The 17,569-nt window shown below is 38.1% G+C and overlaps 1 protein-coding gene across 13 annotated transcripts in view; it reads right to left on the bottom strand.

Annotated features, from left to right (window-relative positions):
- Positions 1–580: 580 nt before the first annotated feature.
- The window catches only part of NREP (neuronal regeneration related protein), a 28,191-nt gene continuing 11,202 nt past the window's right edge, over positions 581–17,569 (bottom strand). For 12 of the 13 annotated variants that reach the window (XR_004267741.1, XR_004267742.1, XR_004267740.1 and 9 more), the window contains 2 exons: positions 6,545–6,622; positions 581–2,316 (listed from right to left, as the gene is read on the bottom strand). Coding sequence is in view for 10 of the 13 variants with exons in the window: in XM_032274578.1 (XP_032130469.1) it covers positions 2,191–2,316; positions 6,545–6,622 (204 nt within the window). In the remaining 3 variants the exon portion in view is untranslated. Of the gene's footprint in view, positions 2,317–6,544; positions 6,623–9,342; positions 9,462–17,569 lie in introns of all 13 variants that reach the window. The other variant, XM_032274518.1, reaches the window with a different exon arrangement.

Raw genomic sequence — 17,569 nt, 5'->3', positions numbered from 1 at the left:
AATTGCCAGGTTTCAGGGTCACATGAGACCTCTAGAAGGCTCTGATAATCATCACTTTATCATCTTGTAAGTTCCAGTTATCTGGGCACACATGAACGAAGCCTTAATGACTTTAAATTCTGTCTCAAATTTTTATCCTCTTACAAGTTTAATAAGCTTTTTGTCTGAGTAAAAGTGCAAATATTCCATGAAGAAGTGAGGTCAGATCTCTTTTGGCAGGGATAAAGAATACCACCACAGAGTGGGTCTTAATGGCAAGGAGTGAGAATAAGTTTTGAAGTGTATGGGAATGCCTTGGAAGGGAGAAAAAGTGTAGAAATAAAAGGATCTTGGTCTAATTCTCCTTTGTGTCCAGAGGCAGCTCTGCAAATACCATCTTAATGAGCCACTGCCTAGCCCCTAATCTCATAAAATCCTCAAAAGGGAAAACGCATGAAAGGCAGAGCTGATTCTCTCTCTTTTGATATTTGCCCTTGGGTTTGCTGGCCTGACTTCTGGGACTCTGGGAACACATGAATTAGCAAGAACCAGAGACGGCATTCAAAACTAGGCCTCTTCAATGATAAGCCAAATCAGACAGTTACCTTACAGCTTGCATATTTATTGAACAAATACTACTAAAATAGCTAAATACATTGGGTACTTGTCATGAGTGCATCAGTAAAGATCACATTGTTACAAAAGCCTGCATTTTCAGCAGTACACAACTGCAACTCTACATAAATGCCACAGATGCAGAATACCGTTTTCTTGCTCTATTTACACAGCTGATATACCTATTCTAATGAAGGAGGGAGAGGAGGAATGCACAAGAAACTCAGGCCAATGGGGGAGCGAGAAGAAAACGAAGTGCAGCGCATGCGTCATCGGTGTTTAACAGTCAGAAGCGGAACAGTTCAGAACAAGGCCTGCCCTGTCAAAAGAAGAGCTAAAAGACAGTTATATAAAAATTAAGGTGGGCTTTCAGACTGGCTAACACAACAACATTCCATGAGTAGATGGTATTTTATTTTTGTTTATCCATTTCATTGGGAGCAAGGACAAAAATGTAAATCTACACCTTGCTTATCAAAATCACCAAAAAAGGAGTGCTCTGCCTTTTAAAAAAGTGCAATTATTTTGGAAAGACATTGTTTTCCAATTTAGTATTTGGAGAGGATGTCATTTTCATATTCCTACTCAGAGGCCAGTGTTTTGGATTTTTCAGGGGAATTTACTTAAAAAGGTTTTGTTCTTTGTTTCCCCAAATATCCTTTCAAACAGAAAGAACCCAAAGAGACACCTCAAAATGCCTGTAAAATTATTGCTTTTCTTTAAGTCAGGCAGGCGAGGCTACGGAAAGGAAGAGATTTGGTAAGTAAATTACAGTTTTGTGATTGCTCCCGCTACCGTGACTGCATGTCTGTAAGTGCCAGCCAACGAGACATCGTCTCTCACACTCTGGTAGCATTTGCTCAACCTACAACACTGAGGGAGAAAGCCACACTGAAGACACAAGGAAAACAAGTCAATCCAGTCTAGAGAACAACATTCAGGGAAACAGAGTACCAACACCTTCTTAGAACATGGAAATAAAAAATAACTCCATCAGAGCTACCTCGCCAAGGAGCATGTTGAAAGTCCAAAATAGCACCATTCATCAGTGTCTCAGGTCCTGTGGCAGCATCTCGGTCACTTACCACAAGGAAACAATGAGTTTCAAACTACTTCTATACATCAAAAGAGTACATGGATAAAATATAGAGATATACAGACAATTGATGAACATAAACTACTAGGTTTGTTACATCTAAATGAAAAAAAAAGGGGGGGGGGACTCTCAGCCTCTGCAAGAAGCAGTCGGGAGCTGTGTGAGTGAAAAGGCAGGAGTGGACCAGTTGTGTGAGCGCGGTGGGAGTTTGAGTTGTGGAAGACATTGTTGTAGCGAACCAGGCCTGAAGGCCCACCTGTAAGGGTTGTAAACGTGGATTCACAGTGTGAAATTCTGAGCGTTTTCACTTGAGTCAGAATGATTAAAAACTGGTTTGATGATACCTATTTGTCCACTGTAAATTCTCTAAAGCAAGGCTCAGAGTCCCATAGTTGTTTCTTCTTATACTTGATGATTTACACAGAAAAAAATCCCATATATGATACCATGACCTCATCAATACCCATACACCATATGTAATACAAATGGAGGTGTTACGATTAAAAAAAGTGGAGGTAACTGATTCTTGGGGAGCGGAGTTCATTGCTGCCCAGTGGAGGCAGGGAGGCAGCGTTTGTCTCATCATCCTTCTTCCAATTCACTTCCTTGGGGACAGGAAGTCTTCCCTGCAAAGCAGGCAGAGCCACACACAAAAGACAAAATTAGTCATGCTTCTGAAACCATTTTTAAAAATTTTGCAAAACAGAGTTTACATATTAAACAAGGTTCACCTGAATGTAAATATTAGGTCAGTGAGGAAATAGTAATTAAACACTGGCCCCCTTTGCTTCAGTAGAAGGAAGTGCTTCTGTCATGGTGGTGCCAGCCATGTGGGAGGCAGCATTCCCCAGAGTCAGGTTTCTGGGGACAGTTTCTAGTATCAGATAGGGCCCAATCTTAGACTGGCAATAGATACTCACAGGTGTGTCAGTTGATATAATTAAAAAATAAAGTCCAGTGGGTGTGATGAAGAGTAATGATCTATTTTCTAATAAGTAATAAAAATATTTAAAAACATATATCAACTTGCATAAATCTTATCTATGTATGGCTTATTCTACGTGCCATTGGCACATGCCAGAAATGGGTACCAAAGATGGTAAGCGTCTGGGAGGGAAATCATGTGAGGGTGCCCAGACAGCAGTTGTAGGAAAGGGGACTAGTGGGAAACCAAAGCCAGAAGACAGAGTCAGCTCATCTAGACTGACTGGGTCTATTCTAGGTCTTTCCTCACAATCCTGATGAGTAAGGTTTTTTGCTTCTGACTAGAATAACTCAGTTTCAGTGTGACTGCTGATCCACCACCATGCGGCTCCCTGGACACAGTGCTGCGGCAACAGTGGAGAGGAGCTCTCCAGGACAACTAGGAAGCAGAGGCACGGTGAAGCCCACCTGCCCAGGTGATGCACAGTGAAGGTCTTAGTTTGCCACAGATGGATTGTATGCCCTGTTCAGGTATGAACATAGTGAAGATTTGACAATAGTCTTTTAGTTTTAATTACTGATATTGTTTTGGAAAAAATTATCCTTTGTGGTTTAAAAGATGTTTTTTTTTTGTTCAAGTCACATGTTCTAACACAACAGTTTTAATAAGGCAATTTGACTAGATGTAAGTACTTGGATTAAAGTGATAATCTTACTTTGTGACCTATAAATTATCACATCTGAATTTCTTTTTAAGAATTCAGAAGCCAGTAACTTCCAAACAACTTGAAACTGAATATTTTCAGCAAGCCAGGGGTGAACTAAATGCAACAGATAATTCAACTTTAAAAAGTCTTAGTTAATGTATAGATTTTCTGTATTAAACATCTGATATGCTTCGATTTTGTCTCAGACTTTGAGAGCATACAACATTTTTTGGACATATATTAAATCTAACCATGATGTACTTTAATACTCCAATCTTAGGTTGTGATTTTAGAGGTTGTTTTCGTATCATTAAATACCAATGGGACCAAACCAGAAAATTAAATACAAATATAATTCACTACTCATACACCCTTAAGGATCTAGATTAAGCATAATATTGGATAGTTATTTGCAGTTGTGAAAATAATTTCAATGTTGGAATTTTGGTACCCAATGCCAAAATTAAAAAAAAAAAAAAGACATCTACTATAATCCCAGTGTCTTTAAAGTAATGCTACCAGCCTGACCCCACCTCACCTCCCAGTTAACCAGTTACCATGGTTCAGGATAGGACAAACTTAGGTTTTGGACAAATGAAGAGTTCAATGACTGTTGATTGTCACAGGCAAGAAAAGAAAGAAAACCAAAAGTTGGTAAATGTTAACTCAACAATTATACTCTTTACACACCTTGCCTTAAAACTGCTCCAGTTCAGACTTACTCTGTTTGAAAGTGAATACACAGAACATTAGTGTATCTCTCTATTTAAATCTCAGTCGTAGTACTAATAATCCTCTACCTCCATGAAACATACACAATAAAACAAAATGAAGAGCTAAGGATTTGGGAAGAGGCACTTCCAGGAAAAAAGAAAGTGAAGATTATTTCAGATTTGAATTTACCGTTCTTATTATTTTTTCTGTTTCAAGGTCCGAGATACACATTTCTTCATTCATTATTCATGTTCTGAGTGCCTACTATGGCTGGAGTACTCTATTCGATTTTAAGCTTAGAGATTGAAACAGAAAAACAGTCCCTGCCCATCTCACCCTTCATTAACTTGCTGTGTGGAAGAAAATCATACAGACTGGACCCTAATGAGGCAATGGTAGTAAGGCCCACAGGGAAGTGCGCTACTAAAGCACCCCGAGGGACAGAACTCAACATGCCGTCGGGGTCAGGTGCTCCTGGGGAGACAGAGTTCTGTGCATCCTCCCTGTGGAGTCCTGGATTTACTAGATTTCAGTCCTCTTCCCCTGATTGATTTCAATGCATTCCCCCTCCCACTATGTTTTTTTTTTTTTAAAAGGCTTTCTGCCCCCAGTAAGGAATTTTAGGCTCCTGCGATAAGTGGAGGAGGCATTTTGAAGATGGGACACAAAGAAGTCTTTCTCCAGAAGTCAGGCCTTATAAGAATTCAAGCCAAAAAAAAGTCCATCCATGGAGAAAATAGTTCCTCTCTCATCCAGCACATAATTGTGCCTGCAGAACTGAGAGACTTGAGTAATTCAAGAGGCTAGGGGTTGGGGGGCAGATGTGTCCAGTGGCTCCCACAGCCCTGCTGTCCTGGAAGTCACGCCAGTTAATGTGCCTCAGGCTAGATCAGCCCTTCTGACGATGACTACTAGGAAATTAATTCCCAGTTACTCAATAATGTGCTTTGGACCAAGTTAGTCAAGATTATTTTTCTTATAATTATGCAAAGATATGCTTTTCTAGAAGGGAACTTCTGGAAAAAAACCAAATACACTATGCTTAAAATGCTATTCATGTATTTAGAGAAGGAAGAAATTAAAATAGCAGAAGACCAGAATACTATGATCCACTGTGCCCACCCGGGGGAGCATGTCTGTCTTTGCGTGGGGCAAGACCTAGCACCCCAGGGCTGGTTTTCTAAGAGTAGGCGGAGGCACCATTGATCATATCGAGGAATTATGCCTAGTCTTGCCCCTATGTCATCAGTATCAAAGAGAGGACCTTTGGATGCTTGAATGAGGCAAGAACTAATGCGAAGGCTAGACCTTGCCTTGTTTTTCACATCTTGCCCTCAGCTGCCTTAGGAGAATTATGCCCTGATCTGGCACAGTGATGAATGTCTACAGTTATACTGCTGTTGCCGTTGGTGTGCTGTTGGTGAGGTGTGGGTGTGTTTTAAGGAAAGTGCTACTATTTTAGCTCTCTTCCACTCCAGCTCTACAAATCAGTGCAAGTTTAGTTCAGGCAGGGCCAAACCATTTTGTTCACCTACTTTCCTGCCAGTGATTTCAACCTTGACCTTCAAAAATACTCTGCAAGATTAAAAGTGATTTAAGATTGTTTTCTTTCAGTGCAAACTGCCAGTTGATAAACCTCTTCAGTTTCTGCCTGCCTGTGTAAGATAGGCAATTGTTGAGACTATTTAGTATAAATAAAATAATTGCTTAAATGTTGAAATACTAGTAATAGCTGGGGGAGGCCTCACCATTAGTCAATTACACTTTCAAATAGAAATTTTTTCAGTGGATTCTATTTTTCTTTATTAATTGCAAAATCAGCAAGTGATTGATAAAAAGTACACTCTTCCTGCCTGAGGTCAAACAAGTATTTACCCTAACAGGCAAAGTCCAATATCTAGTAAAAACTGGTAAGTAGTTGTTACTGTTTCAGAAATTATGCTAAAATCAAAAATATAAATTTTACAGATGTTCTTGAGGCAGAGAACTGCCACACCTATGATGTCAGAACAATGAAGCCATGTTTACTAAAAAAATGTTTTTTAGGCTTCAAAATTAGAAGAAAGGAATGTAACAGCTTTTTGTTCCTCCCATTTTGCTTAATGGATAATCTTGTATCAGACCTTCAGACATTATTAGCAGACAATTATGTCACCATCTTATACTCTTAAGATATCTTTTAGTTTGATCATTGTATTTGAGTTTGTCTAACTAGGAATGAAACATTTGAAACCTGTGAAGTGTATATTTGATAAACTGATTCCATGTTTTAAATGCAAATTTACTTTTGATTTATCAAGAAAGCAAGATAATGTGAACTTTAAGTCATAAAACTTTAGGATATTTTTAAAAAGTATGTTATTTCCAAGGTCATCATAGTGTCAGATTAATAGGTTGTTATAGCAGCCTATAATGGATGTTAAAATGAAAACGGAAAAGCTCTGATACTTTTAAACAATTGTTTCTGTACTGAAAACAGTGTTAACAAAATGGCATCTAGGGATCTTACCTTAGGAAGCCTTCCCTCCATCTCCTTGTTTGGAAATGGTTCTTGATTGACCCAGACCAACAGCTCTGGGTAATGAACCTATAGAGACACAAAAGCATACACATTCAGATTAAAAACAGGATCCACTCTGAAACCACATGGGATAAGCTGAATGGGCTCAATTCTCCTCAGTGGTCACTTACTCCCAACTGCAACTTAGAGCACTGGGGAAACCATTAACTCTTTCAAACTGTTAGTGTGCTTCTGAACACACACTCCACTTAGGAGATTTTCAACTCCATGTCTTCCAGGATGAAGTCCAATAAACCAGAGATATCAATCAATGTTATTTTTAGCAGGCCAAGTAGCAGCTTAATGATACGTCTGGCTGAGTCACTAAGTCACCAGGGAGGTCTAACTTTCAAAGCAACCTGTGATAAGTATCCTTGCAAAACTCCATCAAACACTGTTAAGGGTTTTTATTAGAAGGCTAAAGATTATGAACAGAGTAAAAGAGGAAAGAAAGCAGCCCGGATTCTCTCCAAGTCCATGTGGCCAGTGACAACACATTCTGCCCAGCTGCCCGAAACAGCCAAGTGTCTGAGGGAGGGGTGGGAGACAGGTGTCATCACCATGAATGATTCAGAGAATACTAGCTGATGAATTCAGTGGTGGGAGGGGGTGGAGCGAGGGAGTGGAACTGAGTAACTCTGCTTTAAATATACAAAGGATGATTAGCACAAGGTTGCTGACCAGCTGTTCTCTATCTTCAGTACTGACGGGCATGAGCCGGGAAAGGCCTTAAAATTACAACTAAGATTTGGGTCAGCTCTAAGAAGGAAGAACTTAGCATAAGAATTGTTAAATTACTAAAAGAAATTAGAGAAAAACTGTAAAAATATTCTTTAAAAAATGTAGAAAGAGAATCCAATAGCCATCTGTCAGGGCGAATTCACATTTAATATAGTTCTGATTGAAAGCAGAGTGAAATTAAGTAAGATTCCCTCCAGATCTGGTTCTCCAAATTCCGTAAATAAGTGTCACATTTAATAAACAATAATTAAGGGTCACACCTCTTTAAGAGATGTCTGTTTAGAGTTTGTTTTTGGAAGCTCTAATTGAGGTAACCTAATCATTGAGTTGACTGTAATGCTTGGTATAACCCGATCAATCCATTTGGTCAGGGGATCTAGGGTAGGAAATGGGGATGGCTAACTGCGTTCACTCTTTGGAATGATCGAACAGTAACTCTCTTTGCTCTACACCAGTGACATTTATAGCACATCCTAGCTTACAAAGCAATTTTGCATACATTATTTAATTGGTCCTGATAAGCCTATATATTGATCTTATCATTAAACAAATGAAGAAATTGAAACTCAAAAACGTTAATGACTTGCCCAAAGTCATACAGGCAGTGTAGGGTAGGACTGAAACTCAAAGTAGGTTTCCAGATTCTAAACTTCATTTACTTCCACTATCCTGCTGCCCTCTCATTATCCCAGAATGTAAATCGCCCACCACCACTCCACTCCCTCAGAATTACACCAGTCCACAGCCGCCACCCACTTTTGGTTCTTAAAGAGAGCTCATCCTGCAAGAGCTGGAACTATATTCTCCTAGGACTGGGTCTGCTTTCTGAGCCACGTGGATCCCCACAACCTAACCACCTTACTTTTCCACATATTTCCTCTCCTCTGCCTAGCTCCTTCAGAAAGTATTCCACCATCTGCCTTGTTTGGGACAAGCAGCCATTTCTGAAATTTCCTTTATCCAGGAAAGAGTGAAGAAAACACAGTAACAATCTCAAATACACAGGCTTTTTTCAAGACTTATAACAAAGTCACAGCACACAAAATCCCAGTTTGGACTTGACTTTAGGGGACCCCAAATTTGAATCTACTGTTAAATTCACTTAATATAAATGGATATAAAGTGATTACATTTCTATATTACCATTTTAAAAATCATATTTTAAGTACAGTCTTAAAATATTAGTGAGAAATTAAGCTCTGTTAGAAACCAAAAATGTTGATAAAAGTACATTAAACACTTTGTAGACACAGAAAGCAATGAAAAGCAAGGTCAAGTAAGTATTGCCATCTTGTGTTCTTGTGCTCTTCTGGGATATTCCATTTTAACGAAATGAGACTGCTTTAACATTTAACTTCTAAGCATCAATACTAAAATCACCCAAATCTAATTTGTAGGGGAAAATAGCTTGCCTCTCAGAAATTATTACACCTATTCTAACAATCTGTTGTTCCAAGAACTCTCCATTTGACAAAAAAAAAAAAAAAAAAAAAAAGGCACATGAATATCTGACAGCAAAACAGACATGACCCAGGAAACTTTCTCCCTCACTTCATGTATGTTACATTGACCAAGGCATTTTTCTTTTTTTAGTATTAGGCATTTATAGCACATTATTTAAGTATATGAATCATAAAGTAATCATTGTATACTTTTAGAAAAATGAACATTGCTTTGGCCTTGTGGTATTCTTCCAATCGCCTTCAAAATCAGAGCCTTAAGCCAAAAAATGGCAGGGACAGAGGAGTTTCAGTTACATTGTTAAAACCTGCTTGGCTGGTGTCTAAGAACTCAGCATGTCCCTAGACATAGTATCTAAAGGAGATATTTAAACTTATTTTTTTAAGCACAGTTTTAAGAAACAGTTGTAAATTACTGGAAATAAAAGCATTACATTGTTGTATCTATCTGCATTGCAGCATTGTTCTTTCTTACACCTGCAGTATTTTGAGACCCTAAAGTGAAGGGCTTAAAGAAAAGATCTATTGACAATTATTATTAATTACCTTTGCTCTCAAATGATTCAGACCTGACTTTTGGTATTCCACAAGGGCCTCGACTTCCATTCCATTCCCAGTGCTGGAGGTGGAGAATGGGTGGTCCTAAGTAACAATCAGCTGCCTTTCTGTCAAAAGCAGTCTCAGTTGAAATGTACTATATTTTCTCTGCCTCTTCTCATCAGAACATGTTCTAGTCTACTAGCCAGGTTCTACTTCTGGCAGTTAGAAGTCAAATCAAAAAGTGGCAGTCAGAGCCACTGTTCAAGTTTCTTACCAGCCTCTGCATTCATGCAGGAAGAGTTCATGAAATAGTTACAATGCGCTGGACACTGTTAGGTTCTGGGGATTGCAAGAGAGATAGAGTTCCCACCTTCTAGACGCTCAAGTCTGGGGGTGGGGCAGGTACAGCAGGGGTGATCAAGCCACAAAAATACACTTTTAAAAATGTGGGTCATAGGCTGATCTGTATCACCTCAAAATTCATATTGGGAAGTCCTAACCACCAGTACCTCAGAATGTGATTGTATTTGGATACAGGATCTTTACAGAGGCAATTAAGTTAAAATGAAGACATCAGGGTGGCCCCAATCTGAAGTGACCCATGTCCTTCTAAGAAGAGATTAGGACACAGACACATAGAGGAAAGACCATATGAAGACACAGGGATAAGACAGCCATCTACAAGCCAAGGAGGAAGGCCGCAGAAGAACCCAACTCTGCCAACGTCTTGATCTCAGACTTCGAGACTCCAGATTGTAGAAACTCGAATTTCTGTTGTTCAAGCTGCCCTGTCTGTGGAACTTTCTTATGGCAGCCCTTGCAAACTAAATACAGTGTGCTTTTTGAGTGCAACAACAAAAAAAGAAATACACAGGTTATGTCAAATTTAACAGCTGCTGGAACAGGTATCAACAGACTAAACAACAAACAAAACCAACATTTAGCATAATCTGCAGTAGTGCTGTCAACAAAGGAAATGGGGGTGGGAGTGAGCACATCTGGGAGGGCATTTGACGGCTGTCAGATGCAGCCAAGGAAGATAGGTGAGGCATAAGTGCATGATAAGCCCCATGCTGGCAAGTGGCCCTGTAGCCAGGAGGTCTTCCTGCAGCTCCCAGGGGCCGCAACAGTTACAAGACCAATGTGAACCCATGAGTTTCTGTGCCCTCAGTTTTCTAACTAGTTCAGAGTATTAGGAACTGACAATGACGCTATAACTGAAGCTTTTGAGTGCTGATAATATGAGGAACAGAAAACTGATAAGTTGACCTGTCTTTCTAGAGTCCATCTGTGCTTGCTGACCTGTAAAGCTGCCCATTCTTGGTACTCATCAACAGACACTCCAAACACGGACATGTGGCTAATACTGCTTTCCATTCATTCCCTGTCTGAATTCAAGTTTGTGTTTTTCATTAACTTTTTTCACTGAATTTTTTCTCTATTGTTGTTTTGGTGGTTTGCATCTCAAAAATTTAAGTGTTCTGGGTATGGGAATACCTCAAAACTGTTGTTGTATTAAACAAGTAAACCAAAGTTTGCATTAATCTTAACAAAAAAGTATGTCTTCTTTTAAAACTGTTTTTTCCATGTATACAATAAACAACTGGGTTTTTTTGCCCAAATAAAATCCTCGAAACCCTCTAGAATGCTATTCTTCCAGAAATCAATTAGAAAATCCGAAAAGCAAGTCATACCTTCAATAACTGAGAAAACAAAAATGACAGTTTAAAAAAAAAAGTAGGGGAAAGGAAAATTTTGTTACTTTAATTTGGAGAATATGCAATGGTTTTGTTTGAATTCTGGGAAATTTTAAGGGTTTATACTTGTCATTTAATATACTGGTTGATGCATCTTTTTCTATAATGTTATATTTATCTCACTGACAGTTAGGTTGAAAAACAACAGATCATCATCAAGAACCACGCTGGTTTCAAATACACTAATCATGACATATGTATTTAGATATTCTTGAGCAATTCTTAGGAAAAACCAATTTTATGCTTTTGAGTATAATTAATATATTTAAACCAACTATATATTTAAATATGACTTATAGTGAAAATGTGCTATTTCTTACTGATTCTCTTAAACATATTGATAGTTGGGTACTTAAGTTTCAATATTCTATCACAGCATACAAATTGGAAATAAAATACTCAGGGTTTTGTCCTTCCTTTCCTTTCTTCCTCCCTTCTTTCCTTCCTTTCTTTCGAGGCTTATTTTTCATGACACACTGTCCAAAGAATAAAACAACTGCATTTTTTTAAAGTCTATAAAGTAATTAGCTTACCAGTAATTATTGCTTAATATAAACTATTATTAATAGCCGATGACTAGTGCTCCAAATTAGAAAAATGTAGGAAAATTCAGAGACCAGTCCTCCAAGTTCCTAAAAAATATGCAAACTAGATAATTGCTTAAATTCTTTTTCAGACAGCTTTCAAGCTTTTGATTTCAAAATGTGCTATTTTTCAATGGCATGGTCCACATACAGAATCAACCGAAAGCTTCTCTGACATGTTTCCATCACTTCTACACTGCATGTAGAATTCGAATCATATCTACTTATTACCTATTTCTAAATTTGTATTTTCTTGTTAATTTACTGTCTTTATGCATCTTTTGTTCAGAAGCTAAATACACCACACAGATAAATGCTGCTTACTTCATTAGTTGATGGGTATCTATCCCCTGCAATTAGGAAAGCGGACTAGGGCAGCAGGTGTCCAGCCTACATAATCAATTCTTTCTTCAGCAAAGGGGTATTCTTCATAATCCCTCTGCTAATTAAATAGCATGTGTCCATATGTGTACACATTTTATTCTGCCTAATTGGCCAGGAGGCTGTGAAACCTAGAACTGTAATTCAAGGAGAATTCATGTGCATATACATACACTTCCTTTCTGAAAAACCCCTTTGAAGTGGTGCTATAAAGAATCTCCCTCAAAAGCTACTCTGCTCCCAGGTGTTTACTGGTCATTTGAGAGGGCTAAATGTAAACTGAAACCATAAATGAGCTACAAGGATCATTTTCTCTGAACAACATTACATCAAAGATTAGATGGTGCCAAAAGATGATGCACTGTGCTGTCTCTCTAGAGACGTAGTCTTAGAGATCTGCCTAACCTTGTGAATGCTGCTTGGAGAAGCGGCATACTGCGGGGAACACACGTTGCCACTGGAAGACAAAAGGTAAGCCTGAGGATGCTGGGCCATTCAGATAATATGTGTAAGTAACCTCTGCACATTCTGGAAAGCAGAATAAAAGTGTTGGGGCTTAGGTTGGCAGGCATTCTGGCTTGGGAGCTAAATGAAACATGCCCCGACCTAATTTAAACACACATACACTGGTGCTGGCTGTGGTAACAAAGGGTAATTACAGAGTATGCATTATGAACACCCAACTACTGCACTCTATAGTCATAAATGCCTTCCTGCTAGAAAGGAAAGGGCCTTTGTGACTCCTGCTTACCCTCCCTGAGTATCACTGCCTGATAAGTCCTTCACATGTGCAAATAGAGGTTGGGGGAGGCAACTGTGTCTCAATAAGGAAGACAATGATAGCTCACTAATTGGTTAAACCCATTGGCATTAGCTTCGCTTAGGGTGCAAAGTCCCACTACGGGCACAGAAATGTTTATTATGCCACAGATTACGTTACTGTCCAACATTACATGTCAGGCAGGCGAAAGATTTACAATTCTTGACTTTGTGAGTTGGGTATCTGAAACAAGCTTTTCAGACTTTAATAGTGAAATCCTGTAAATTCACTCTGCTCACTGTGAAGCCATCTTGGGAGGCCACTGATGAATATGTGGGAACCTGACAGCTGTGGAATTTTATTTCTAGACTTCAACTAAGCAGAGAAAGGAAAAGGAAATCTCCTCACTGGCAGCAAAATGAAAGTGTTTACATGTGAAATTAATTGTCAGCACAAAGAGCTTTCACAGTCTCTCTGTTCCACAATATAATATTCTGTTTGGCTGCTGAGTCTTTTAAATTTTTATTTCTAAGAATAATAGCAAATACTTTCAAGGAGGGCAACAAATCAAGTCAGGAGCCAGCCACAAAAGGTTACAGAATTACCCGACTTTTCTTTTTCACCACTCCTAAAAACCATTCATTACATGAGTTTTCTAGGCTTTGATGGTACATGGTTCAAGGCCAGGCGCAGCAGCAGCCAGCTAATTGAACACAGAGGTCAGCTGCAAACATTTATGTTGTGCAACATAGCGTTCCTCTTATCCCGGCCCCATTCCTTTCCAATAAGAGCACGTTTAGCACAAAGCAATCCACCTAAAGACTCCATAAATCCAAAAAAGGGAGTCACTGATCGAGGAATTCTCAGATTTCTGCCAAGGCACCCTCCCCTGGACTGGAGGTCAGCCTGGTACAGTAATCAGAGCCAAACTGTGGACTGGACTCAAGGAATTAAGTTCAGCACTTCAAATCTTGACTTTTAATGGGCAATTTTCCTTTTCAGCAATGAAGAGAAAGTACAAATAGCTGGTAACAGCCCAAAGTAAACAAGGAAAAAAAGTGCAATAATAAAGCTCGGATATGAATCTTACAAGCAGTATGTAAGAAGAGTCTTTCCAAACGAAGGGAAAAAAAGCAGCCTTTTTAAAATTTGGTTTGAGATTATGCAGTTTTGAGTCAACAATAAGAAAAGAAAGGCTACAATACAAGATAGTTCCTCTCTTTGGCGAAGAAAAAAAAAATCAGCCTTTGTTAGCTTGCAGCAAAAAGGCACCACAGGCATTTAAGCACAGTATAAGATTTTCTTTGCCCCTGTGACCTCAAGAAATATGTTAAGAAAATCTTTTTTACCTCCCTGCAGTGGAACCAGAATAAATATTTACTTAACACCATCTGAGTTCTAAGTCTGGACCACCTTATTCCATTATATAAATTGGTTTTCATTTGTAACCAAGAAATTAGGAACATGACATCTGGTGACATTTCTACTTTTAAGGTACATTAAGAATCAAAAAGGAAAGAAAGAAAACATGTGAATACTAACTCTATATTATGCCCCAGCACACCAAACTGCACTTGTGAATTTTAGAATGGTATTATTCACCACAATTCAGAGTAAAAGCTGTTGATATGCTTTCTAATACTAGACATCTGGAGTAGCAGGGCTTTTTCCAAGCACATTCCAAGGTTAATAGGAAACATCTAGACTTGCTTTTATTAGCTTGTTTGAATAATTTTAAGTATGCTATGCCAGGTTTCACCTTCAAGTAACTATACGAAGTTTAATGTCTAGTCACCAAGAATGCTATTTTTTCTTTCCTTCTGTCAAAAAATTACTGTGCTATCCATTAAAGTCTTATGAAAAATTTCCCCCAACAACATGAAAGAATAATTACTCAAAAATACGACTTCTTTTGTTAAAGCCTTCACTTAAGGGCTAGTGAGATAATAATTACTTATTTAGACGTAGGATTTTGGATTTTTCTTGGTCTGGGTGGATGAGATAGCCAGTTGCTTTTAGGAGTCTGAAGATACTTCAAAGCATTCCTCTTGTTGACATGTGTAAGACAGACCTTTCCTGAAAGTCTGCATGTTCTCCTGAAGTGCTCATTCCAAAAGAAACTAATTACTCTTTCCATCAATGGACCCTCTTCTACTGGTAGCAGCGAGCCCTTCAGCATTTAGCTCAAGTCATTTCACAGTTCAATGCTTGTCTTATACTGTCCTGGTCATTTAAAAACTGATGTCTCTTCAATAGCAAACAGCATCATAACGAACCACTAACTTTAGAAGGAAAGTGGTTTCTATTGCAGAAGGACATAATTAAAATTGGTGTAAATCACAGGCTGCAGATTTCTTATCTGGTAAGAATTCTAACTTTTTTAAAAAAGAAGAAATATATCCAGATTTGTATCTACATGCTATTTAAATGCTCAGGACAAAAAGAGGCCACTAACAGGCTTCTATGAAAACTTAGAAAACTAAAAGTACAAGAAGAATAGAATAGGGTTACAATGGATGTGCCCCTGCACACCACCTAGGTTTTCAACCCCTCTGGGTGGAGCCAAGACTGATTAAGCCGAAGGCTTCTCTCTGATGAAGGATTCAGTCAGGCAGTACCATTCGAGGCCGAGAAGACTGATGGGAGGAGCTCCCAACCCAAACAGATAAAGTGTTTCAGGCCTAGTAGTCACCTAAGAAACATATGCTTCTAGAGCTGTGAAAATATCTACAAAAAGAATGCCAGTCTAGAGGCATAAGTTCCCTAGAAAAAGAATCACAGATAGTTTAATTAATATGAAAAAGGTAGCAGTGGAAGCTCAGGCCTTCATTCCAAATTCTGACTGTATTCTCCAACAAGAAAAGACCTCAACTACATGTTTTTCCCCTAAGTCTTTCTTCCATTGTAAACCAAATGTCACAACCATCCTTCTCCAAAAGAAGGGAACTATGAGCAATAAACAGGTGTAGTTGGAACCCACAGAGACAGAAAATGTAAATTTGGTAACCCACAGTTTTCTCTAGAAATGCATAATACAGTCCATTATGTTTTGTTTTGTTAATTTCAGGCATGTTTTCCAGGTGCACTCATTTAATCTTCACAATGTTACTGCAAGGAGGAAATAAACCCATATATATAAAGCACTGGCAACAGGGTCTGGCACATAAGTAAGCATATCTGTGTTAGCTACCATTATCATCATCCTCACCATTTTACAGATGAGAACACTAAGGGAGAATAGTCAGGGAACCTGCCCAAGGTCTCCAGTGTTCGTATGTTGCTACAGTTGAGGAAAAACTAGTCTTAGAGCAACAGCTGTGGCTTGGCTACATTAAGACTTTGGATCTAATTAAACCAAAGCAATACTGGTAATAGTTTTTTTTTCTTTTTTCAATGTTCCCTGGAAGGAAATGTCCAGCACAACATAAATATGTAGCAATCATTGCAGCTAATAACAAAATGCATTTGCTGAAAAACCAAACTGTTTTAATATGACCCCCAAATGGTCTCTCAAACAGTTCCTTCTCAGATGGCTACCAATGAACAATCTAATTCAGTTCAGCTTTCTCTTTCATCAAATGCATTTGAAATCCTGTTCACTATAACTTTGCTTGTCAAAAACTGCTTAGTTAAAAAATAAATATGTTTTATCAATGATCGGCAGACACACAAACCATATATTGCATAAAAATATAAAGTATTTTTCTTCCTCTCAATTGAAGAAGAGAATAAACACTTATTAGATGAGAGGCAGTATATAAACTACTAAGAATGATAAATTCAGAAAGAAAAATAAATTTAACCTAACTCCATTTGGAAACTTTTAATTAATGTATTAGAAATCTAGACAGTTCCAAAGATGGACAAATAGCAAGACAGAGATGGGGCAACAAACTAATGGTTAGTTGTTAACATCCTAAAAGTATCCAACAGCAAATAATAAGGTGTGCTGTATTTGATCCTCAAATTGCAGGTAGAGTACTGTATTCAATCACAGTCAAAGATGTGATGACCTGCTGACTTCATATAAACAAACTAACAGCTGATCAATTTAGTAAAAATTCACATTGATCATGAGATGAATTGTTTCAAAGATGCCAAATAACAAATTTAATTGAATTCTGATTGAATTGATTGTGCCAGTGTAGACAGTCAAGCCTTGTATAACAAAATTAAAGTTTAAGAAGTGGTTCTCATATTTTTTTAAAAAAGGAAAAAGATTAGATTTAATAAAGATTAAATGAAAAGATGTGGAGACTTGTCTCCCAGAACTTGATAACAAGATCAGAACAATTTATGATTCTATTAATCAAAAGTGAGAAAAATGTGCAAGACCAGGGCATTTCATGATGTATAATTAGACCCAGGACTCCACAGGGCAATAAGGAATGGAGACTCAGTTCTAGTCCACAGCATCCAGGCTTTGGAAAAGTTAAATCGAAATAATAAAGGACTAAAACTGAAAATAAGGGCTCAGAGATATGGACAGAATTTTTGATCCTACATTAACTAAATTGGCTAGGTATATAATCTCAATTACCCAGTCAATTAATAAAGAAATATTTACTAAGTACTTTCTGCAGGTATTGAATATTTGGTAGGCAGTTTTAATCCTATACAATTAGCATCTTATCAAAGAGTAAGTCCGATAAGTTTGGGCTGGAAATATCAAAGTAGCAAAGAAAATACTTTTTTTTTTTTTAAAGGATTTTTCCAAACTAAGGCACCAAATTCTGGGAAGTCTATTCCGG

The sequence above is a fragment of the Sapajus apella genome, unplaced genomic scaffold (assembly GCF_009761245.1).
Source record: "Sapajus apella isolate SASKATOON/1434 unplaced genomic scaffold, GSC_monkey_1.0 scaffold1, whole genome shotgun sequence".
Classification (NCBI taxonomy): Eukaryota; Metazoa; Chordata; class Mammalia; order Primates; family Cebidae; genus Sapajus; species Sapajus apella.
This window is presented reverse-complemented; position numbering and strand designations above follow the sequence as displayed.